The sequence below is a fragment of the Larus michahellis genome, chromosome 2 (assembly GCF_964199755.1).
Source record: "Larus michahellis chromosome 2, bLarMic1.1, whole genome shotgun sequence".
Lineage (NCBI taxonomy): Eukaryota > Metazoa > Chordata > Aves > Charadriiformes > Laridae > Larus > Larus michahellis.
In genome coordinates this window covers 76,021,155-76,044,780 of record NC_133897.1, presented here as the reverse complement: position 1 = coordinate 76,044,780, position 23,626 = coordinate 76,021,155, and the positions used below count along the sequence as shown (strand labels likewise).

General features: G+C 46.9%; 1 protein-coding gene across 1 annotated transcript in view; it reads left to right on the top strand.

Annotated features, from left to right (window-relative positions):
• The window catches only part of BMP6 (bone morphogenetic protein 6), a 97,482-nt gene that overhangs the window by 70,786 nt on the left and 3,070 nt on the right, over window positions 1-23,626 (top strand). The window contains exons 3-6 of the mRNA XM_074575990.1: window positions 11,516-11,664; window positions 12,896-13,093; window positions 21,130-21,206; window positions 23,449-23,559. Of these exons, the coding sequence (XP_074432091.1) occupies window positions 11,516-11,664; window positions 12,896-13,093; window positions 21,130-21,206; window positions 23,449-23,559 (535 nt within the window). The remainder of the gene's footprint in view (window positions 1-11,515; window positions 11,665-12,895; window positions 13,094-21,129; window positions 21,207-23,448; window positions 23,560-23,626) is intronic.

Here is a 23,626-nt window from a genome sequence, read left to right as displayed (position 1 = left end):
CTTCGGGTGAGTCTGTGGGACTTGTCACACCATCTGCACAGAGACGGCTCACAGGTTCTTGAAGCTGTAAAAAGGACGTGCCCTTCTCCGCCCTTTTACAGCTTAAAGGACTCTTTCATGTACACGTGAAATATAAAAGCACATATGAAAACATGTGTTTGGGTAGAAATATGTGCATATGTAAGTATTCTTTGTATTTTTCTGTATATAAAAGTGTATGTTAGTTGTCACCTATGTTAATTGTCCCCTATATATTAAAATTATGCAGATATTAAAAGACCGTTAAAATAAGATACTAGAAGCTGCTCACCAACTCTACAGTATTACTTTCAGTTGAGGTTTCTGACTGTATAGGCTGCTGCTGCTATAGATTCAAAACGTGCAGCCGCGTGGACTTTGGCCTGCAAACATTCTTGAAAACAAATACTAAAAAGTTGTATTTAGCTGTTCACTAGTATCTCTGCATGGAGGGGGAAAATGCCTCACATTCTTCTGGTAGGCCTTAAGGAGCTGTATTCTCTGCGTGGTTTTGGGTTTTGATCATCAATTCGCTCACTTGCTTTTACTGTGTGGAAAAAAAAATCCAAAGTGCTTTTTTCTCCCCCTTTTGTCTCAGTGGGTTAATTTGGAATACCATGTTTTCTTTTCCTGTAAAGAACATTAGGAGGTTAAATTACAAAAAAAGAAAACAACAAAAAAAACAAACCCAAAAAACCCCCAAAGCCCAAACCACTATTTTTTGAAGGAACTTGCTAAATGTTTGTAAGGCTTCTGTTGCATTCTAGGAGACATCTTATGAGCCAGAAAATAACAGCTGCCTTTGACTTAAAAAAAAAAAAACAACCAAAAAACAAAACCCCCAAACTAAAAAAAGTTGTGTCACACTTCCTTTGGAATAATGGTTTGAGTAACAGCCTGATGTTTCCTGACATTTGGTGATATTTTATTGCATAAGAAAGAGTCTGTACAGATCTTGAAGTCTAGCTGGTAAACTAGCAGGTGATACAGAAGGAGTTGAAGTAGCACCTTTTTCCATCTTGTTCTGCTGACAGATATTCCTTCTGGTCAGGAAAATTTGTCTCTGAAGGCCACAGAAAGTGCCTGTTCAGTCAACATTGGCAGTCTTGAGAGCAAGTTCAAAGTCACCATGTTAATCTTGGCTTTTATGAGGTTAACAGTTGTCTGAAGTGATTATTGGTAGCTAAAAAAATACTTTTGGGCACAAGTAATTCTTAACAGGGCAGCTGGCATGTATGGATTTAAACCGGCAGTCCGTAAAAGAAAGGCAGCATGCATCTCTGAGGGAAAAAATCCAAGGAAAAAGAAACCTGGCTGCACCTCTCAAAGAAATGAACTTGGGAGGGCAGGAGATAAGAGAAAGATTCAGTAAATACAAATCTTCACCAAAGCTCACAGCCTGGAAGTATCCCTTGGCTCTGATTAAGTGTAATGAAGTGGCTTAATTCAGTATTACTTGAGCAAAGGGGGAAAAAAAAAAGCTCATCTGGACAGTAAGAGCGTGAGCGTGTGACTCCAGCCCAGATGTGCGTGCTGCTGCACGGAATCGCAAGGCACTGCTGGCCGTTCCCTGATGGCTAAAAACAAAACCAAGCCTGAGGCTAAAATTTCTACCACTTACTAAATCATCAAACTGATTTTTGCCACTGTAGACAAGGCTAAAAGCAAGGATTAAATGGGTCTCCTGGATAGGGGTGTATGCAGAGAGAGCACGAACAATCAGAGATCAATGCTGATTGAAATAGCATGACCTTCGGGGATAAATTTGACCCTCTTCTCATTCAAAGCCATCAGAAATACGGAGAGGATACTTGCAGAGGCTTCAGGCAGTGAAACGCACATTGAGGACAGTGTGGTCTAAGTACATTCTCTCTTAAAAAAGAAAACATTTTAATACTGACTCACTTGTGTCAGTAATATTTTCATCTCCCCATTCCTTCCACCCTTTCGTAAGGTAAAAAAAATAGTGCCTAGAAACTAGGCTTTTGTTTTATAACCAAACCACAGTTAACGGCCACGTTTTGTCATAACACAAACTGCTGGAGTTGTCAGTGGGATGCTGCGAAGAGATTAATGAAATCCTCAGGATAGGTCAAGCCTTGTGGGCAGCCGTCAGCAGTACGCGTGTCGGGTTGTGTGGAGAAGAGGCTTCACCAAACAAGGCTGAGGTGACCTCTGGTTTGCTTGGAGGGGGATGGCTCTGGGTTTTGAAAACGGGCTGTGGGCTTGTAGGGGCTGAGGTGGGAGGGGGAACGGGTGACACATCCGCCGGATGCTGCTGCCCTTCAGCTTCCAACCCCCCAGAGGTTAAGAGACTGTGCCATTTGAAGGCCAGGGCGGGATTTCTCTTTTTTATTTCCTTTGGTATGCACAGAAAGTGGGGAGATTTGCCAAAGCACCCAGTTTAGGAAGACAAGTGGGCTCAGCTTCCAGGTGCTTGTCCCACCTTGGCCGTATCTGAGGGGGAGCTTAGTTTCAGCAGGCAGGAGCTGCACAGCCTCGACTCTCCTCTGTTTGGTGGTACCGATGCACGGCTAAAGCCCTGCACGTGGGCTTGTTTCTAAGGTGCAGCGCTGATTTTGTGAAAGGACCAGCAAAGCCCTCAGTGATTGCTGGTACCTCTTGGGAGTGGATTGCCAAGTAAGCAAGACCTTTGCAAGGGAATGGAAGAAATGAGTTTGTCCCTGGAAACAGCTCATTAATTTCTTTTCCTTTCTCAAAAATTCCTTGCTCTCACCCAGAGAGGTGTCAGGTCAGGACTAGTTTATGGTTGATCAAAGATGTTAGTCCTTGGGTTGGATCATCAGTATGTTTTCAAGTGTAAATATCCTGCTAATGCAGACCTCAGAACACTCCCACTCTGTCCAAACAACTGATCTATGAAAAACACAGTGGCCTGTGTTAGTGATCAAAGGAAGATACGGTACCTTAATGGTCAAAGTTTATTAAACAGTTTCGTTTTCACCCAGAGTGAAATATGAGGACTTGATGTGCAGAAAGATTCCTCCTGTATGATAAGACACCTGTGGACATAGGTGTGCCCTGCAAAGCGACCGCCTGGGGAGTTTGTTCTTCTGCTGAACACAATTCCTTAAGGGTTAAGGCACTGGTTGGATTTTAGCTGCCAGTTACAGTGGTAATAAAGTCTTCCTTTTTGCAACAGGATATTTATACAAATGTGATCCGAGCTCCTAATCTAAAGGGCAAATTGATTTGCCGGCAGTGTTTATAGCTTAGAAAATAAATAACCGTCCTCAACTGGGTTTTGGAATGGGTTGTGTAATACAAATGACAAAACTAGCATCAATCTGTTTCAAGTTGGGGTCAGATTTGTATATAGTGTGCATATATTTGTATATGATAGAGCTGTTTCCATGATGCTATAGAGAAGCGGCTGTCTGCATTTCAGTGCAACTCCCACTGTGGGTATGCAGTTTGTTGTGTTTTAGAGTGGTTGGTTTTTAGTAGTTTAAAAGTCAAAGTTATTCTGGATGAAACTTACTCCTTTTGTAACCAGCTGGCTTTTTCTACCAAAACCAAAGAATACCATATCAGTGCCTTATTTCTTTTCTTAAAGGACAAAGATAAATACAACCCCTTTGCCCTCTCCCCCATCTTTATGCCTCAGACTGCATTTAAACTCTGAGGTGTAGTACTGTGGCCATCACTACAGCTGCAATACCCTGTAGTCTCATTAAATCATAGTCACGAAAATGAGAAACGCATCTGCTATCCCCGTGACTTGGGATGATTTTTCCTTTTTTCACTATTCCTATTGGTAAAATGTTAATTCCTCAGAGCTGTGAAGCTCAAGACCTTGAGCTGGATGTGGGGGGACACCTTTGCACTCAAATATCAGTGTTGGCTTTGCTGGGGATTACCAGGGATTTGGCACGGGGAGGCCACATCCTCTAGCTCTAGGCTCTGATCTTTTACTCTTTGCCGGATGCAGCCTTGAAACCAATATTTCACCCTGCTGCTTTTCCAGTGAGTCTACAAGACTTAACCTCTCACCCCTGCAGACTTTAATCTCCAGGGGCTATGCCCGCGGTGATACAGGACAGCTTCTTCAGCCCGGGGGAGCTTTTATCAGACAGAGCGGTGGTGGCATGAGGCTGGTAAGCGAGCAGCGAGAAGCTGAGCTTACCTGCCTGTCCCTTCTGGTGCCTTCTCATGTCTGGATGCATCCAGGATGGCTCTTTTCTGCCTGTGCCAAATTGCAGACCCCCCTCCATAGTGTCCTGGCATCTCCGTTTAGTGCTTTTTCCTCCCTGTCAGTCCCTGCAAATTAATGCCCAGTTGCTGGTCTTCTATTTCACCTTGGAAGTACCTTCGTTTGCAGGCTGACAGCTCTTAACATTTCCTTCCTCGTTTCTAAGGAGCTCTTATAGGTCATGCATGTCTCTCGTTGTCCCTTGGCCCACAGATGGTATAGCTTCTTCAGGACAGTTAAACTGAGCCTCGCTTCTTCTCATAAAATGATAGAGACTGCCTTTGCTTTCCCTGGCAGCTCATTCCAGGTGCTGGCTTTCCCTTGCCCGAGGCTCTCTGTACAAGCGAGCACTGATTGATTAAATTTTGTATGGCGCTTTTAAATCTTTGGAGTAATGGCCATTGAGACATCCTAAGTCGTTAAGGGTTTGTATTGCATTTGTTGGCAGTACCTCATGCTGTGCGAGCTTCACACACAGTCTGTTCTATAAGTAATAAGCACTTTTAAATTCAAAGTAGCACTTACATCTGCTGCAAGATGATGGATCTACAGGTTTGCAAAGGCTGTGATCTCAAAGTTTTATCTATGTGGAGCTCCGTTCAACTCTGTAAGACTGAGTCATTTGTGAGGGCAGTTATTAGTCCATCATTAGTGGACAAGAACAAATAATCTTGCTAGTTTGCTATACGCAGGATAACTTCTACGGAAGGTTGATGTCAGTGCAAACTAAAGACTCAGATCCTGAGGTACGCAGAAGAGAAGAGCGTTTAGAAAGTGCGTTAATTAAAATGTAAATCCCACACACTTCTGTGCAAAATTCCCATTTGAGAAACTGCTGCTAGGCAGTCTAGACTATTATGTCAACTTGTCTTTGAAGAAAAGTAAACAAAAAGGTTCAGCTGAGGAAAGTTTTAGAGACTTATAGTAATTAATGCTTTGGTAAATGGCTGTTGATGCGTAACAATCCTTTAAACACCTGGGTAATTGCGAGCTTTGAAGTTGGGCCAAAAATGTTGTTCCGAGATGCGTAATTAAAATTAGAGACCTTTAACTTGGTCATTTTGAAGGTGAGATTTCTGTTTGTTCTCACTGTCTCCCTGGTAAAACTTCTGCCTGGTTGGGGAAAGAAGGCCAGGGAGGGTGGGAAAGTAAAAAACCTAGTTCAACAGATGCTTCTTTAAATTTAGCTTTTTATAGCTTTGGTGTTTTTCCTGTAGCAAAGTTCCATGTTGTAATGTGTACCCAGAACAGAGAAATTATTTTAATGCGAACATTTCACTAAGTAGTAACTAAGATTAACCACTTGACCTGGTTACTAATTTGACTAAATTCTAATCTAATTAGTGTTCAATTAAAGAGAATTAACACCCAGAGACATTTTGTTGAAAGGTTTACACAGAGGTTTCAGTTAACAAAATATTTATCTTACAGGGGGAAAAAAGCACTGAAATTAAATGCAAGCTGTTTCTCCTATAAATGCCCTGAGTACATGGTTGGGATGCCAGTGTTCAGAATAGTAGCTATATTTGATATTTATATCTGACAAATCATCTCGCTCTCTGAGGACACTGGAGCTAAATCCTGCCTTCTGAATTACACAGGCTATACTTCTCTGGTAAACTGTGTACTTCTTTCTGTTTATTGCAGCCACTTGTGATTCCTCCGTTGACCTTTTCTTCTCCGTCCTCCTCCAGAGTCTTCTGAAGGCCATGGAAACACTCCCATCTATTTCTTGGGACTTGAGACCGTGCTTTAGGGCCCTGATCCAGAACAAAGAGCTCCTGTTTTGAGTTGGGAATCTCTAACTTGCCTCTTCCCATTTAATGTCCTCTCTTGTCTCAGGAAAATTTTTTCAGCTCATTGCTGCAGTTTCTCCCATTTACTTGCTTCCCTTCAATAATCTAAGGTTAATAGATATTATGCCTGCAGCAGCGTTCTTATGGAAGTCATTGACTGAACTCATCCAGGTGGTTAGGCACACTGGAAATAAAGATGAGAGTGTCAGGCACCATAGTGACAATGAGATGACAGTAGCTGTATGAAAACCCAGAGGCAGGGTTAGGCAGAGAGGATGTTAAGAAACTGCCTGTTTTGGTGATGAAATTTCTTTCCTGTACACTGAATTTGAAAGTGCTGCTGTGCAGGTCCCAGAGGTCCTGTGATGTCCTTGGCACATGGGGTTGCTTGTGCATAAAACCTCTGGACTAACTCCGCTTTCTTCAGCCTGTGCTGAGAGCAAATGCTCCCTCTCTGCTCAATGATGCTGGCTCATGCATTTCTTCCAGCCTTTCTTTATCTATTTTTTTGCTTTCTTCATGCTCCTTTCCTGTTCCCTCAGGTCTCATCTTGCCTCCGTTATTCTCAAATGCTGAAGTTTTCTGATATCCTTCTGTTGACGTGGCCATGTGCATGGTTGCGTGCTTTCTCTTGGAAGGCCACTGCCTGCCTCGCTGCACAGGATCGATGTCATCGCGTAATGACTAGAAATTCAATACTTTGTTCCATGCAGCTTGCTCGGTATATGGTCTGTTTTGCACCTTCTTGTCCACTCTTCAGATTTTGCTTTGACTATGGGCTTGCATCTACTTGTGTGTAGCACTCTTCAGCATGGTATCTGTCTACTTCCTAAACTACTTCTTTTTTTTGGCATGGCTATAGGGTGAAGCTAATGGCGTTGTTCTTGTGCAGATGAGAAGCTGATGCATATACTGATGAGGGTCAACTGTCTCCGCTAGGTCTAGTTGCTATTTTCAGATGTTTTTTTTCCTTTCTCCAGCACCGCCCCTTGGCTTGCTGGAATCCCCTGCTCGTCTGCTGTGCGTGCTCCAACTTTTGCAACAGGTAGGGCCATAGAGTGTGGGCCTGCTAAGCAAACACTGATGGCAAAAATGGTCCCTGCCGAAAACAGCCCACAATCATAGAATGGTTTGGGTTGGAAGGGACCTTAAAGATCATCTAGTTCCAGCCCCCCTGCCATGGGCAGGGACACCTCCCACTAGACCAGGCTGCTCAAAGCCCCATCCAGCCTGGCCATGAGCACTTCCAGGGATGGGGCAGCCACAGCTTCCTCAGGCAACCTCTTCCAGTGTCTCACCACCCTTACATTAAAGAATTTCTTCCTAATGTCTAATCTAAATCTCCCCTCTTTCAGTTTAAAACCGTTACCCCTTGTCCTATTGCACCACTCCCTGATAAAGAGTCCCTCCCCATCTTTACTGTAGGTCTCCTTTAGGTACTGGAAGGCCGCTATAAGGTGTCCCTGGAGCCTTCTCTTCTCCAGGTTGAACAACCCCAACTCTCTCAGCCTATCTTCATAGGAGAGGTGCTCCACCCCTCTGATCATCTTCGTGGCCCTCTGCTGGACCTGTTCCAACAGGTCCTTCTTGTTCTGAAGACTCCAGAGCTGGACGCAGGGCTCCAGGTGGGGTCCCAGCAGAGTGGAGTAGAGGGGTAGAATCACCTCCCTCGAGGCTGTGCAGCAGCTTTAGCTCTCATGCTTCCTGCCTCTCTTTTGCAGCCCTAGTGGGAGAAGAACGGAATAAATGTGTCCTCAGAAAGCAGAACTGGGGGTGGGGGGGAAATGCAGTTGTGCGGCTGCATTTCCCTGTGAACACTGGGGCAAGACTGGAAGTGTGAGATTCACATCGCTGACGTCTGTCACCACATTGGCAGCTGTGTTGCCAAAAATGGCAGCAGTAGCAAGTTGTAGCCCTCTGTGAGCCATTGATGCAGGAAGATGCCAGTAGTTTCCTGACTTCTTCTAGAAGCAGAGGGATGCTGAGTTGGGAATAACGGGCCTGATTCACAGAGGAGTGGTGGCCATGGGTATTTTCTATTCCCTTTTCTCTGCAGACTTTTTCCTTTTATCCAGGGTCTCTCCATCTAGTCCTTGCATGTCCATGTATCCTCCATGACTGCAGCAAATCCTTCAACCTTCCCTATCTAATTTGATATTCTTTCCCTTCCACCGGCGGCCAGCCTGGGAGATCTCCCAGTCTCTGTTGCAAGATCATACATTGTCCAGCTTTTTTGCAGGAGTAGCAAGGACGTTTCTTCTCAGCCATGTGACTGTAGGGAAGAGCAGATTTCCCTCAGGTGGTACATGGTATTTGGTTTACCAAGTGGGAAAGGAGGGGAAAGTATGTTCCCTGCCTACAAAAAGTCCAGAGGATTTTGTTGCTAAGCTCTGAATCTCTGTTGAGCCTTTGTGGGCAGCAATTTTCAAGTACTTACTGCTTGGCCAAATTTGAGGTGATTTTCTTAAAGGAGGAAGGACATGAAACGTTTCTGTTCTGAAAAATAAAGGAATGGTTAAAGACTCTGAATTAAATAGTTGAGATTCTTTTTTATGTGAGTAAATTTTTTTTTTCCCCCTCCAATTTTGTCTTTGGAAATAGGTGACTGAATATTTTTTTTAAAACCTTCATGCCAAAAACAAAACTAGTAAGAAATTATATGCAATTTTGTGCAGCCTGGTGAGGTTTGGGTGACAAACATTAATTAAAAACAGGCTTAAGCAGAAAGTATTAGGATGTATTACCTATTAGCATTACTACTATGACCTACGGTACCTGTGGGGTGAACATTCAGTGTGGACTTCGTCCGGTCGAACAATGCAAAAGTCAGCTGAATAGCAGAGCTGATTGAAAACCAGTCCTGTATGAAACTTTTTGCAAAGAGTTAGCTGGATTGGAAAACTCAGTTGTTCGTTTTTCTGCATTTTACAAAGGAATTGAAAACCTTCCAAATTGAGCGTGACATACTGGGATAAAGTGGAGCATTCTCATTCGGTAGAATTATACTTTAGTCAGGCAGTTTGCTTATTGCATTTGGGGAGGACTCCAAGATGGGGGAGACCCACTGGGAGGCATGTCCATATTTTAAATAATCCAATAATGATTCAGGTTCAATCTGAGGAAAAAAAAAAAAGTGTGATTTGGTAGAAAGAAGAATTGCAATTGCATTTGAACATGAAAAATCAGTGATATAAACGCACCCCAGGAAGTGACTGTGTCCTTTGTGGTTCAGTAGCATGAATCTAAGGATTATAGCAGATCACGAGGTGAATGTGAGGTAACAGTGTGGGTTTTGTGGAGAAGCGAAAATCATATTCTGAGATGTATGGATAGAGGCATAGTCTGTGAGGCGCATGAAGAGTATTCTTTCACTGTACTCAGCATCAGTGAGATCTTGATCTGAGTTGGGTCTATAAAGAGCAATGAGAATAGTCAAAGTCTATAAAACATGGCTTGTAAGGAAAGACTGAAGGTGCCGGTTTTTGTTGTTTTAATAAGAAGGGGAGGTTGTTGTGGCATTTAAGTTAGATATTATGGGGAAAAGCAAAAAAAAAAAATAAAAAATAAGTGCTTCAAGTGAAACCAATTCAATTTCCTGGAAAGAAGGTGGAGTTCCTGAAGGCTGGAAGTCTGTAAGATCAGGTCAGGCAAACATCTCTCAGGAGTCACATGGATATAGTTGATCCCGCTCGGAGTTCAGGGGAATGGGCTAGATGATGCCATATGGTCCTTTCAGGCTTTACAGCTCTCTGATGTCTAAGCGTCTTTCCAAAATGCAAGGCAATGGGAATATAAACTCTGAGCCTCCTCTTCATGTTTTTGTAGACCTGACTAATCCCATGTGGTTGAGTGCTCATGAGGGTTTGCTCTTACAGAGTTCCCAGCGGCTCTGCAGCCAGACGTGTTTGGTTTGGGAGGATGTGGTGCCAAAGTTACTCTGGTCTGGAGGTTCCAGTGGGACATTTTCTGGAGCGGGCGAGTGCCGAGGAGAGTATGGCACTTAGAGGAGGGGAGGTGGGAGATCAAAGAGCAATTTGTGTGAGGGGGAAGGTCATAACAGGCGCTAGGAAAACCCCTTTTCAGATGTAGTCCATTTCAGGCATTGGAGAGGACCAACGTGTAGGTCATATTCAGAGGTGGGAATGATCTAGTAGTTCATTCCTCTCTTAAACCTGGAGAGGGGAGGAGTGGTCTCAGCTGCAGCTGCTGTTTGTGGTCTCCTTTAAGCAACACTTCAATTTACATACTCTGCCTGGGAAAGCCCAAATCTTTCAACCTTAAGGTTTCCAAAACATGTAGCAGCTGGCCAGCCCCAGCCACTCGCTGCTGTTGGAGGTGAAGGTCAGAGTTGTTCCTGAACCCTATTCCCTTTGGAGAAGCGGTGGCAAAGACTCCTCTGGGAAAGGCTGCTGAGTCAACCGCAGAGTGTGCGGCTACCAGCGAGGCGGAGGAAAGCCTCCACGCTGTAAAAATACCCACACTAGGAGCCCAAATGTACTTAAGTGCTTATTTTTCCATGTGTGATCTCATGCAAGCCAAGCTGCTGGGCCGTATGACATAGTAGTTGGCCAAAAATAAAATGTAACTCAATCAAAATGTGGGGTTTTTTTCTGAAGTTAACCTTTGATAGGTGGAAGGTACAGGTACCTTGTTTTCTCATTTCCATTAAGTTATTGTTAGAAAAAAAGGGGGGAAAAGACAGGTGAAGATGGGATTCACACCTGGTATCCATTTTGTGATGATGGCCACAGGTGAAGGCCATTTATTGTATTGTAGCGCTCTTACACAGGAAAGTAATCCCTATAATACAGTGAGAAAATGTACATGGGATATATCTGGGTGCTCCTCCAGCTGGTTTCATCGAACTGGTTTTTGGTGGGCATTTGATGCTGCAACAAAGGTGTAGACTTGATAGCATTTGAAGCTGAAGCCCATGAAGGAGACGGAGTACCAAGAGCCTTGGAACAATGAGCTCTAATCCCCATTGATAATCCTCAGAAAAATGTCTTTAGAGACCTTCAGAGGTTCATTTTCCCTCACTGTTTGATGCTTGGCCTGTTAGGTGATTATTATTTTTTTTGGTCAATTGTGGTAGATCTGTGTTGTGGAAGGTGGGATGAAACCATGGAACCCCTTTGACTAAAGCCACTGAATGCCTGGAAATGCTGGTAGTTTGACCACTGTCCTGCCACAGCTAGCGTTACACTCTACAGGAAGAAGAGTGGCTTACGAATCCCTTGCTGGTGGATAAACACCCGGACCTAAGGACTAGGGTTGCTTTCCTCCAGCCTCAAAAATGATGAAAAACCGTTGTAATCCTGTATTTCACATGCAGAAGTATGTGCATCTCATGGCAAAACTGTATAAAAACAGGCGGGTTTGGAGGATTGGGGTTTTTTCTAGCTATTAACATCACACTTACTTCAGTGAAAGCCAGGGGAGAAAATCCCAGCCCTCACAATGTTGTCATTATGCTTCTCCTCTGCAGGGCCTCTGACTTGTTCCTGCTGGACACGCGGGCGGTATGGGCCTCGGAGGAGGGCTGGCTGGAGTTTGACGTCACCGCCACCAGTAACATGTGGGTGATGAACCCTCAGCACAACATGGGACTGCAGCTGAGCGTGGTGACCCGGGATGGTAGGTTACGGGCCAATCAGTGCGAGTAACCTCATGAGCCTCTTGGATGCTGTCTAGAAGTGGTGCTAACAGAGTCTGGGTGTGATGTGGGGAGTAAGCACCCTGCCTTCATAGGCAGCTGTAGCCAACACCTCGAGCAAAGCATCTGAGGGCACATGAGAGCTGTCAGCTTCTTGGCTGTCCCATGACAGCCCCATGAATGAGGTCAGGTGTCTCTGAACAGTACCAGGATGAGGTGGTGGATGGTAGGTTAGGGGTCCCAGTTCCTGAGTTGGAAGGGGGCATGGAGCCGGGATCCCAGGTGGGATGAAGTTTAGGGGTGAGAGGAAGAGAAGAGGGCAGGTATATGGGTATGTGCCTCCCCATGTGGGCTTATGGCAGCCCTGATGGCTGCTGCGGCTGCCATCGCTGCTCGGATCTTATCAAACCAGAGGTGGGAGCCCTGTGCTGGAGAAGCCATGCAGTCGCTGTGTGGGGCTGGTCCCTCTGAGGGCTGCTGCATTTCACAGCCCACAGAAACTTCAAAAGGTGGAAAGGGAAAGGAGAGACTGCAAAAGAGCATGAAATTGAGTGTTGGAAGACAAGTGATGGGGAAGGAGAGGATCTAGATGGGCAGAAGTTGACCAAAAAGGTGACAGTGACATCTTTCCTCTATAGAAACCAGTCTCAAACCTTATGTTTTCTTCCTGTGGCTTCATGCTGGGGTTTGGTACACCTGTGGGGTCAAGTGAGACCAGATAGACTGTCCACTGTTCTCCCGGAGGAAATGTTAGTGCCAGCCTCCCCCTCCTCCAGTGGCCTGAGAGCCCATCCCTGTCCTGGCAAAAGCATCCCATCTCTGTGCCCTCTCCTTTCCCTATAGAGGTCTCCTGATCCCATCTCTGCTTCTTGTTTTTCACAATGAATTAGCAGAATTAATTTCATGACGCAGCTGGGCTTTGTGTTTTATGTATCTATCTGTATACCTCTTCAATGCCTAAACAGGAGTAGAGATGCCATAGGGGTACCAAAGAGCCAGGTGCTGTGGTGGAGCCTCTTGTCCAGGATGGATGGAGTGCTGTCGTAAAAATGTCCATAGGTCATGGTGGCAGGAGGGGAGTGTTTAGTGATAAAAGAAATAGAGCATGAGCCAAGAAGAAAGGAAACGCTGCTCATGGGGATGCCATGGTTCTGGATGGACCAATCCAACAGCACCATTTCTCTAACACTCACTTTTCTGTTTGATTTCAAGGTTTCAGCGTAAATCCTAGAGAAGCAGGCCTTATAGGCCGAGATGGCCCTTATGACAAACAGCCTTTCATGGTGGCCTTCTTCAAAGTGAGTGAAGTCCATGTTCGGACCACTAGGTCGGCAACGAGCAGGCGCAGGCAACAGAGTCGCAACCGCTCCACTCAGGCTCAGGATGTTTCCAGGGTGTCTAGTGTCACAGGTAATCACGCAACACCCATTTTGTCTGGAAGCTGGGGCGACTTCTCGTAGTGTTTCTATTTGCTTTGGAGTGCAAAAGCAAGAAGGGGGTCGTAAGGTGGGATGCTCTTCCTTGGGGGAACAGGTGACACCTCCAAGGGGACGGGAGAGAGAGAGTATCCCATAATGAGACTTACAGGAGTCCTCTTGAATCCAGAGTGGAGTCCAGACCCCTGTGTGAAGTTGTAGACATTGCATTCAGGGGGGCGAGGCATTTTAACTCTGAATTTTGCGCTTGCTATGCAGTATTTACCTAGAATTACACCACATGAAATGCAATTTTTAAAAGATTCCATCTCTGCGTGCACTGAGAGTTGTGTTATTGCACGTATGCATTTCCAGCAGGGTCCTCTTTCGGTTTTCTTTGGAAAAGCGCTGGTAGAACAGCACAAGATCCTTTCTTTTTTTCCTCGTGAGAACAGCGGTGTATACACGGTGAAGTGCATTTCCAGGCAGGCAAAGAGGCTTGCCTGTTTGCCGTGGAAGGGTTGCATGTTGCAGGTGTTGTACAGCAGCCTTGTGGGTGCTGTTGTGAGCTGATGGGACAATAGCATAACTCTGAAATTTTGACAAAAAATTGAGTGTCTCCTGTCTTTTAAGTCTTGTCTCTTCTCCAGACTCTCTGCCCTGCATCAGAGTGCTACAAGTTCATTGAGTACCTTCTCTCCTCTGAAACATTTCAGCCCGTTCCAAGTTACTTGATTAATTTGCTTATGCTGCCCCCTTCATTTCCAATAGGATCCCTGCTTTTCCCATGTCTGGAAATGACTATACCCCAAGGAAGAGAGGCGGCTGTATTTTTTAGTCTATGTCCAGACACAGCATGGGGAGATGAGCCAGCATTGCTGAAATTTAGCTGCTGTGAATCCATAGGCTGTCCCCTGCTCTTGCATGTTTGGGTTGTGGGTGAGCCACGCTGCACCTGAGGTGGCCCTGTGCTGGCCATGGTGTTGGGAGCCTGCAGGGAGCCAGTGCCAGGTTGGGAGCTCCTCTAGGGCTGGCAGCCAGGCTTTGGGCATGGCCATGTGCCGATGCAGCCCTATTGCTCCAGCCCAGCATGGTGATGGACTTGCCCTTTGGGCTAGCGCATGCAAGCAGCAGTTGGCCACAAGGGGCCATTGTGTATCCTTGTGGTGCACACGGCAGCATGGCTGTGGGTTCCCATGCCGTGCCATGCAAGTGCCAGGCTCAGTTGGGTCTGAAATGTCACTTCACAGATTTTAAGGGCGGGAGGAGCAACTTGGTCCTGCAGCCTCACCTCCCCGATGGACACCGGCCAGTGCCAGAGTGGCATTGCCAGAGGAGTTATCATCTAATCTGGCATGAGAGCTCTCTGCCAGCCCCACAGGTGGAGCCGTCTAGTGGTCCCAATTGCTGGGACCCGCTTCAGTCCTGGTTTTTATCGGGGCCTCCAAGCTGCAGTTGTAAAGACGGGCATCACAGCTGCTCCAAGGGCTACTTTCCGGTGTGATGGGCTTGCCAAGTGCATAGGTAGTTTGTTCATCTGGGCATTATAAGCAATAATCCCGGCTTTTACGCAGGTGGCGTGCAATTCTCCCACTCAGGTGGGCTCGGTCACCACGCTCCATTCATTACGAGACCCAATTTTTTAATGCATTCACAGCGCTTTGGGGAAGTTACTCGCTGTGTTGCTCTTTTGTGGTGCTGGTAGAGGAGCCAGGGTAGGCTTCAACTTTCTCTCCCCAGCTCCACGAGCGCTGCAGTGCTAAAAACAAGTTTTGACTACTATTAAATCAGGTGATGTGACTCCAAGTTCCAGAGGGAGCAGATATATTGGGCAAAAAGGGCCATTTTTATATTGCTGCTTTCTTGACTACACCACACATCAGGTCATAAAACTATAAAAAGACAAAAAGGGAAAAAATAGCTGGTCGTTCTGTGGTCTCAAGGGCTTTTTCAAGCTTTAATTTAAAACCTGGGATTTGGCAGTTCAGTAGTCAACAAGGTATAGTTGAGCCTCTGTGGATTTAAGGTGGGGGAGATGAGGGGAATTTAAAGTTAAGATGTATGTTTGGTTGGTTTCTGTGTTTAGAAAAGAGAGACTACATCAGCTTATTTTCCTTTCTAAGTGTGACACTCTTGGATTCTGTTTTTCTTAAGAAGTGGTTGATTTAATAGCCCAAGAGGCACCGATGACCGATACGCGTTTTTAGTGTTAAAGAGATCACAGGGATTTTTTCTTTTAGTTGTGTGGGTTCCTACGTCCATGCCTTGATGATGCACGGTGGGGCTGGAGAAGTGTTCACCTCAGGATAAAGCAGGAGGGGAGCCCGGGGGTTACCCTGAAGGCTGCCTTGCTCTTCTGAGGGTGCTTTGATGCGTCTGGACTCAAAGCGGGCGGAGAACTGGGTTGCTGCGGTCCCCTCTTGTGCATCTCCCTTCCTGTGTGTCTTCCTCTCCCACTGTATCTTAACTTCTTGTCAGATTTGTGGTCCGTGCTCTTCCCTGAGCCAGGATTGCCACTGTCTGTTCAGGCTTGAGGGCAGTTTCTCTCCTGGAGAAGGCATCAAGGCAGCTGGCTGGTGTTGATGTTTTTTTGTAGATTGAGCCTTCCTTCCTCTATGTTAGTGAATACCCAGGGTTTTCTTTCTCCAGTCCAAAAATGATCCCCTTTCCCAAAAGATGCTGTGAGTTGGGCTGGGGCAGTATGTTTAACGAAGCCCCATTTACTATCTAAATATGGAAAGCATTTCAACTCCTGCAGTTCGGAGAGCGCGAAGTGTGCTGCCAGGCTGGTACCAGATCTGGTGAGCCGGGTGGTTACGTGAAGGCATGCTGCTACGTGCGGGACTGGGACCCTGCTGTGCTCCCTTTGATGTGCAGTTGTTGTCCTGCAGTCAGTACCAAGGGCTCAGATGCTGAGGTTATGGCTATGGCATAAGAATCGCAATGGTCTGTATTTTTTTGCCAAGAACGCTCGTTTCCCCTGTATTATAAATATGTAATTGTGACTGGCTTATATAAAGCAGAACTGAGTAACCCCCATGGTTATAAACTGCTTTGACATAGAGTCCTGCGTCAATGCATTCCTGGAGCCAAGCTCTGTTCTTCTGCAGAAGGAGGATGAACAGGGAGAAAAGGAAGTAATTTTCGTCTGTTGAGGCAGAAAATCATGCGCCAGCTCAGTCAGGCCCAGGACATGGAGGAGTGAGGTGGGTGAGCGGACCGTGCAGGTGTTTCTCTGCCGTTGTCTGTAAGATCTGGAGGCCCTCACTCAGCCGTGTCTTGCGGTGGGTTTATCTGATGCTCTCAGACTCCAGGCTGACCCTCTAGTTAACCTGAAGACATGGGGACTCTTCAACATAATGAACGGTGACCCTCGTGCCCAAGGACTTGGCTGCCACACAGCCAGCTGCTCCGTCAGTGACGGTTTCTGTATGGGGCTGTCTCCTTGTCCAGTGGCCATAACCCTTCTTCCGTGAGTCAGCCTCCAGGCGCATCCCTTCCTGTCAGCCCCTCCTTATGGAGGGGGTTGCATTTAAACGTCTGACTTCAGGCTACACTTGCTGCTCTGAGTGAAACTCATGCAACACCCCTTTTGGGGTCCTTCTCTTCAGTCACCCCAAGGCCTGTGGGACTGGTGTGAGGTGCTCCATGAGAAATGGAGGGGCCTTCCAAGCGGCCTTTCCTTCCAGCAGACATGCGTGGCACCAGGCAGACTTCTCCGCACGTACAGGAACTAAATACTGCAAAGGGCAGCGCGCACAAACACTGGAGGCAAATAAGACCAGATGCTTTCGCAGTGGCAAGGGTCTTGTTAATAAACATCATTATCTCGCATCCAATCTTCCCTTTAGTAGCACGCTCAGATGCGGACAGGAGCAGCGTGACCGGTGTTTCTGCCTTCACATGCGGGTCCATGTCAGCCCGACATCTCTCCTTCTCCCCACCCAAGCAGATCGCTTTCATGTGAAGTGGGCTGTTATTAACCGCGTGATCAGTTTACACCAGCTTTATCCGGACAAATCACCAAAGTCAAACACCAAGAAGAAGGGGCTGGCCTTGGAGACCTCTGTCAAAGCTATTTTGGACCACAGATGCAATTAATTACCATGTGGAATTTGGTAAGCTGGCACCTTGGGAGCAGCAAGGGTGTTCTCAGACGGACCGACCTCAGTAAATATTTATATATTCTTTGCCAGCACTTAATGTGGGAGAGGTTATAGGAAATCTAAGGTGGGTGCATGAGTATCTGTAGGAGGAAGACCATTAGGGTCGGGCTATTCTCTCTCCCCTTTCAGCAACACAAATGCCAGTGTCCGGCCTTAAGAGAAACATCTGTGCTCGCAGAAAGTCAGACTGGGCTTCTGGTGAAGGCAGACAACGTTCAGCGCAAACAAGCCGCAGAGAGAAGGCGTCTTAACTGTGCTCTTTTAACTGCACTGTCCTGGAAGTTATTTTTAAGTGCAGAACTAGGGGTTTGGGTTTTTTTAAAAATCTCTGTTTTAGACAAAATAGGTTGCAGTGGGATTAAATGCAGTGGCTTGTAAATGCCATTTAGTGTTTCTGAATTGGTACATTCAGGGGGGTGAAAAAGAGAAGAACTTGCTAAACCCGCAGTGAGCCCATAGGAGCTCCCAAAGCAGCTCCCTGAACTCGCAGAGCTGTTGAAGGTCTCTGGCAAGCAATCCTTGCTGATCGTGTCGTGGCAGCGTCATCCAGCCCCACGGAGGTTGTTCGCAGGGTCCCCCCCCGGGGCTGCTGGGGAGGGACGCGTACCCTCTTGGATGTTTGGTCTTGCGCTGCCAACCACCTCAAACAGCAATTGGGGCTAAAACAGTTGAGCACGCTCGACTCGGGTAGCTGATACTGCTTTCCAGGCTGTGGAGAAAATGTGTCGTGGAGGCCAACTTCAGTAGCTCAGCGAGCTTTAGCTCCCCACCAAAAACCCTTTACTGTGTGGATTCCTCTTTTTTCCAGGCCCATAAATGGATGTATGTGGCTCTAGGGCACATGCCGAGCCCCGAACCGTAGGAATGGATCGTTATTATGTGCATCTGTATTGCTGCATATTTTTCCTCATTCAGAAAGCCATTGCTAAGGGTTGATTGAAGGTTTGTAATACCCCTGAAGCTGGGCTAAAGTAGATTCCGTAGACTTGGTAGGCGAACATGTAACAAGAAGAGAGGGCAGGGGGGCTTGGGGTGAGGGTTAAACCAGGGAGAGTGCAAATCCCAGGGGAGGGGATGTTTAGTAAGTTGACGTTTAAGAAAGCGAAGGCTGAGTTTGGGCCAGTGAGGGGGCAGAGCTGTCTGCGTCTGCCTTTGATGGAGAATAGCCGGAGCTCGATGCAGAGGGTGAATCGGGTGACTCAATGGCCAACCAGTGAACCGGGGCACGTTTTGGGGGGGCCGATTTCGGGCAGTGTGAGAGAGGACACGTTCATAACATGTTCTGCTTCACGTAGCTTGTTAAGCAGCTCTTTGTTTTCTTAAACTTATGTGATTGCTCACAGCCTTTCTTCCCACCCCTGTTTCCTCTGCCACCCTTGCCTTCTCCCCTTTCCTGTAGCTGATTTGGGTAAGTTGTAGCTGGATTTGGAACGTAGCATAGTTCTGCCCACTTGGTTGTGAATGGATCAACTCCACTGTAACTCCCTGTCAAACACAGATGGTTTTCCCCTAAGCAAACAACGTATTTCCCATTGAAGAACAATGAAGTTGTGTTTGCAGGTACTTCAATGAAAGCCTTTGACCACTAAAAGTATCTTCTGCTCATTTTTTTCCGTTGTTATGACCAGATCATTTAGAAACATCAGATGCTAGAAATTTGCTCCTGGGCTGAGCCAGGGCCTGAAAAGCTTCATCTGAAAAACCCCACCACACCCTGGTTTCTACGGGCTGTGTCTGGTTTGAAAATGGAAAGCTTGAATAGAGAAACTCGCCTCCGTCCTTGCTACCGAATGCTCCTGAAAGAGCGAATGTTTATGCTGCAGCAGGCTGTTAACCAGCTCTGCTCACCTGATTAAATCCCTGATTGAAGCGAAGCTATTGAAAGTCTGAAATGCAATCCTTAGAGTTTAAAACCCAAACTGCTTCTAAAAACAACTTTCTAATCTTTGGAGGTTTGGAGGGTAGGTTTGAGGTGTAGGGTTTTTTCAGACCTCAGTGTTAACTGTACCCAGCTGTAATGCTGTGCTGCCCTTAATGTCAGTTGGATGTGCTTCTAGTATTATAGTTTTTCTTTTGAATAAATATTTGCATTTGTAGTTCCCAAACTTCGGGGGGGGGAGCGGGGAGTGGTGGTGAAGGGAAGAAAAAGAAAGGCTTATTCAGAGCCAAGGAAAAAGTCACTAAAAATATTTTTCTATCCCAGCTGCTGCGTTTGGGGAACGCTACGCTGGGAGGGTGCCCTTTCAAGCGGCATTAGGGGCGCTGGGGAGGGCTGGGTAGTCGAAAGGCCCAGGGCGACGGGGGGCAGGAACATCAGTGTGTGGCATCTGCCTGATCATGGAAGCGGCTTTACTTGGAAATGAGGAGAGGAGAGGGAGAGGAGAGGAAGAGGAGAAGAGAGGAGAGGGAAAGGGAGAGGAGGGGAGAGGAGAAGGAGGGGAGGGGAGGGGAGAGGAAGAAGAGAGGGAGAGGAGATGAGAAGGAGGGGAGAAGAAGGGAGGGGAGAGGGGGAAGAGGGGAGAGGGAGAAGGGATGAGAAGGAGGGGAGGGAAGAGGGAGAGAGGGAGAGGAGAGGCAGGGGAGAGGGAGAGGGAGAGGGGATGAGAAAGAAGGGAAGGGAGAGGCGAGGAGGCCGCTGTGGGTAAGGCACTGGAGGAAGACACAGCCAGTCTGGATCCAGCTCTGGGACAAGTGTCACTGCAGGGACGGGGACCTGGGCTCCCATGCTTCTCGGATGAATTTCCCACCATCTCCTCCTCTCGTGCTTCCCACCAGGCACGAAGCGTGGGCTCAAGCCACCCTGCTGCCCGAGGTGGCTTCTGTGGCTGCCGCGATGAGGTCCAGCAGCCGCCCGAGGCCTGACGAAACCAGCCACCGCCCGCCGAGGCTGCGTTTGTGGCGGCCACCCAGGGGTGAAAGGCCCCTCTGTCACGGCTCAGCTCCTCCTCTCCCTGCGGTTCCAGGTGTTCCCGTGCAGAGCCGCCTCTCTTTCCAAATATAGATGGGAAATTCCACTCGCTGTCAAAAGCTGCATTTTGTAGGGCCATCGGGAGCAGCTCCTGCGTGGTCGAAACATCTTCATACCTTGCGCCGCGGCAAGGGGAAAGGTCTCTGGTCAGGGCTTTGCACCCTGTGCCCCCCACTCTTATGTGCAGTATTAGCACTAAGGAGCAAGTTAATGTTGAGAGTGTGTCAAATCCTTTGTTACAATAGATAAGCAGGTTATGGGAAGGAGAAACTTGTTTTTCAGAGCACGGCTCATAAGGTCCAAGAGTGTGGAGGTGGTGCATGAAGCCATGTGTGATGTCCGGGGCAGGCTGGGGGTAAGGCACGGGGAGGAACAGGGACATGGCTTCACTGCCTATGGGACATCTAAGCTGTTTAAGGACTTCTGCTAACCAGTTCAGGGGCACAAGGTGATGATCAGCCTTCCTGGGGTTGTAATCCTCTGGGTAAGCGTGCGTGTTTTGAGCTTACCAGCTAGAGCAGCACGCGTTGGAAACCATGGCCGAGGAAGCGGGGTGAGTTTGAGCAGCCAGCAGGGATAGAGCCTGTGCCAGGCTGAAGGCACAGATTTATTTTTAAGAAGTCATTTTACTGGAGGTGTTTTACAAGCACTGCTTGTCAAGTTATTAAAGGCAGCTGAAGAAATTAATAAACCAAGTCACTGTGACTTGGGTGCCTCCGTTCCCATAGGCATCTTAAAGGCTTCAGCCCTGCTTTGGATGCCCTTCAACACCCTTCTCCTTTTGGCTGCTGAGGCAGTTTCTCATTGCTGAGCCCTCATCTGGCCAGCTGTGCCCTCCAGCAATGCTCTGCCTGTTTTACTTTCTAAATTCCTGTTTTCTTCTTTTTCTTTTAACAGATTACAACAGCAGTGACTTAAAAACAGCGTGCAGAAAGCATGAGCTTTACGTTAGCTTCCAAGACTTGGGATGGCAGGTGTGTGATGTTTCTCTCCGGGTAAACTAGACATTTTGTTATGAAATGTTATCTAAACAGTGTCACGGTAATTCCACTCGAGGCTGCCATTATGCTTTAAAATGTCCCTTGTGCCTCCTCACTAAAACCAGTCACAGGGAAGGGCAAATAAATATTGATAGTTGTGACATTTGATAAGATCCAGAGGAAGCTTGATACTTTATGAGATTCAAGTATACAGTCATCCTCTGTCACTCACGGGAGTCATGGTACGGGCAAGGGCTCATATCTGTGTACTTCTAATGATAAGGGAAAAAATCTGATGTTAAGCAGTGATTTTAACCAAATCAAGGTTTTTATAGTGATCAGCCTAATTTTAACCTTGGCCACTGTGTTGAAATCCTCCATCTCCTGTCCCGCAATTAGCACTGGCTGCGGTGGGTGGCCTGAAGCCTGGGTTTAGTTGCAACACTGTAAGGCCAGAGAGTTGTTTAGAGTAAGTTATTTAGGACCAGGACATAGTGTCATCAAACACATTTCAAAGAATGCCCTCATCTTCTCTTTTTTATTTTTTTTATTATTATTCTTTCATTTAGCACTTCTTTCAGGGAGGTCCCATTTCTATCAGCTAATGTTTTTACCAGATTATGATTCAGGAGGCGAGAGCTGCCCCTGCGGCTTCTGTAATACCCTACGCGTGAAAGTCCGCTCCCAGCTAATGGGACAGCAGCATTTTTTGTAGCTTATGTCAACTTCAGCCCCCCAGCCCCAACTGTGGCTGCGTGCTGTCTCCAATACCCATTACCTGTTGGTGGCTTTTCTTTTCACTTGTGCACAGCCTTCCCACCTCCTCCTTAGCTCCCTTGCCCTGCTTCCAGGCAGAAGGCGCGTTCCAGTTGTGAAGTTCATGGTTGCGACGGCACTGCCTTTACCTTTCTAGTTGCAGACTTGAGCAGAAAGGTAACATGCTGCCAAAGGAAGGCCACAGACCAGCGGGGCTATTTGCAGGAGCTGGTATCCAGATCCTATTTGTTGTAGAGAGAGGATGGAGGCAGGGCAGCAGCCCCCTGCAGTCGCTGTGCACCGTGGGCTCTGCTAAAAAAACTCCTCCAGGTTTTTTTAGCAGAGCGCTTCCCTTATTCTTATACCACATTAAACTGCAAATTTAATCACACGGTCTGTACTGGCTTCTGTAGCAGGAGAGTGACTGTCTTACGAAAAATAGCTTGGTTTACCGGGATGAAATTATGGGTGAGCTAGTACAGTAAAATGAAGAGGTGGTTTTGCTACGCCCAGGTATCCTCATGTTAGCAATCAAACAGCAAACTCGACTAGCAAAGCTGCAGCAGCAGTCTCCGGCTGCTCAGGCCTGCTGTAGCGAAATTCGGGCTAACCCAGGTGATTGTTGCCAGGTAAAGGGGAAATCATCTGAGAATTATGTGCACGTGAAGCATACCAGTATGTTCTCCTGCAGGCTGACCTGCAGAGCCTGACACCAAGGGAGGCGAAATGTCTCCTGCTAATTGGTGGCGCTTTTAGTTTACCTTTGGCTCTTTTGTGTCAGCAGCAGAGAAGCCGTAATGTTTTTATGAGCACTTTGGTGAAGAATTGCCTTCTTCCACAGCATGGCACTCAGATTGCCACCGGGGCCACCTGCTTGCACATGCAGCTCAGGCTGGCTGTCCTGCCCCTCCTTTAGGAGTCTGGCAGAGATGAAGCTGTTACGCAGCTAAAACGTCCCAGTGGCCTTAGCAGACTAGCGTCCCTGTGTAAGGTTTAGTGTCTGTGAGGCACCATATCAGTGTTTTATATTCCCATTCTGGAGTTCCCTGGCATGCAGGCATGGACAGGATTTTCTCCAGGAGGGGACACCGGCTACGGCTGTGATTCAACCAGCCTAGGAAAGGTAGTTCATCCAGAGGGCCTAACCTGCAGGAAACATTGGGACATAAAGCCATCCAAACCACAGTCCCCACAAGGCAAACCAGCAAGAGTTTTAGGAATAAAACTCTTTTAGTTCGTGGCAGTTAAGCTGTGCATAGACGTGACCCATTCTTTGGACATTAAAATCAGTGTGCCCATGGAAAAGTCATGGCTCACAAAAAAATCCCAACCCAAATCCTAATAGCTTCAGTGAAAACACATTTTCACCCTCAAGAAAAAAGTTAGTGGAAAATTTTCAGCTGCTCTTAATTGCATGCAGTTGTCTGTGCAAGTTGGCAACTTTTTAATTTGAATCACGTTCTGTTTGTTTCCTAAAAAGGACTGGATAATCGCTCCAAAGGGCTACGCAGCCAACTACTGTGATGGGGAGTGCTCATTCCCACTCAATGCCCATATGAACGCAACCAATCATGCCATTGTACAAACTCTGGTAAGTCTCCAGAAAGCCGGATGCCAAAGCAATAGGTGAATTTGTAAACGCGTTACCATCGTCTCAG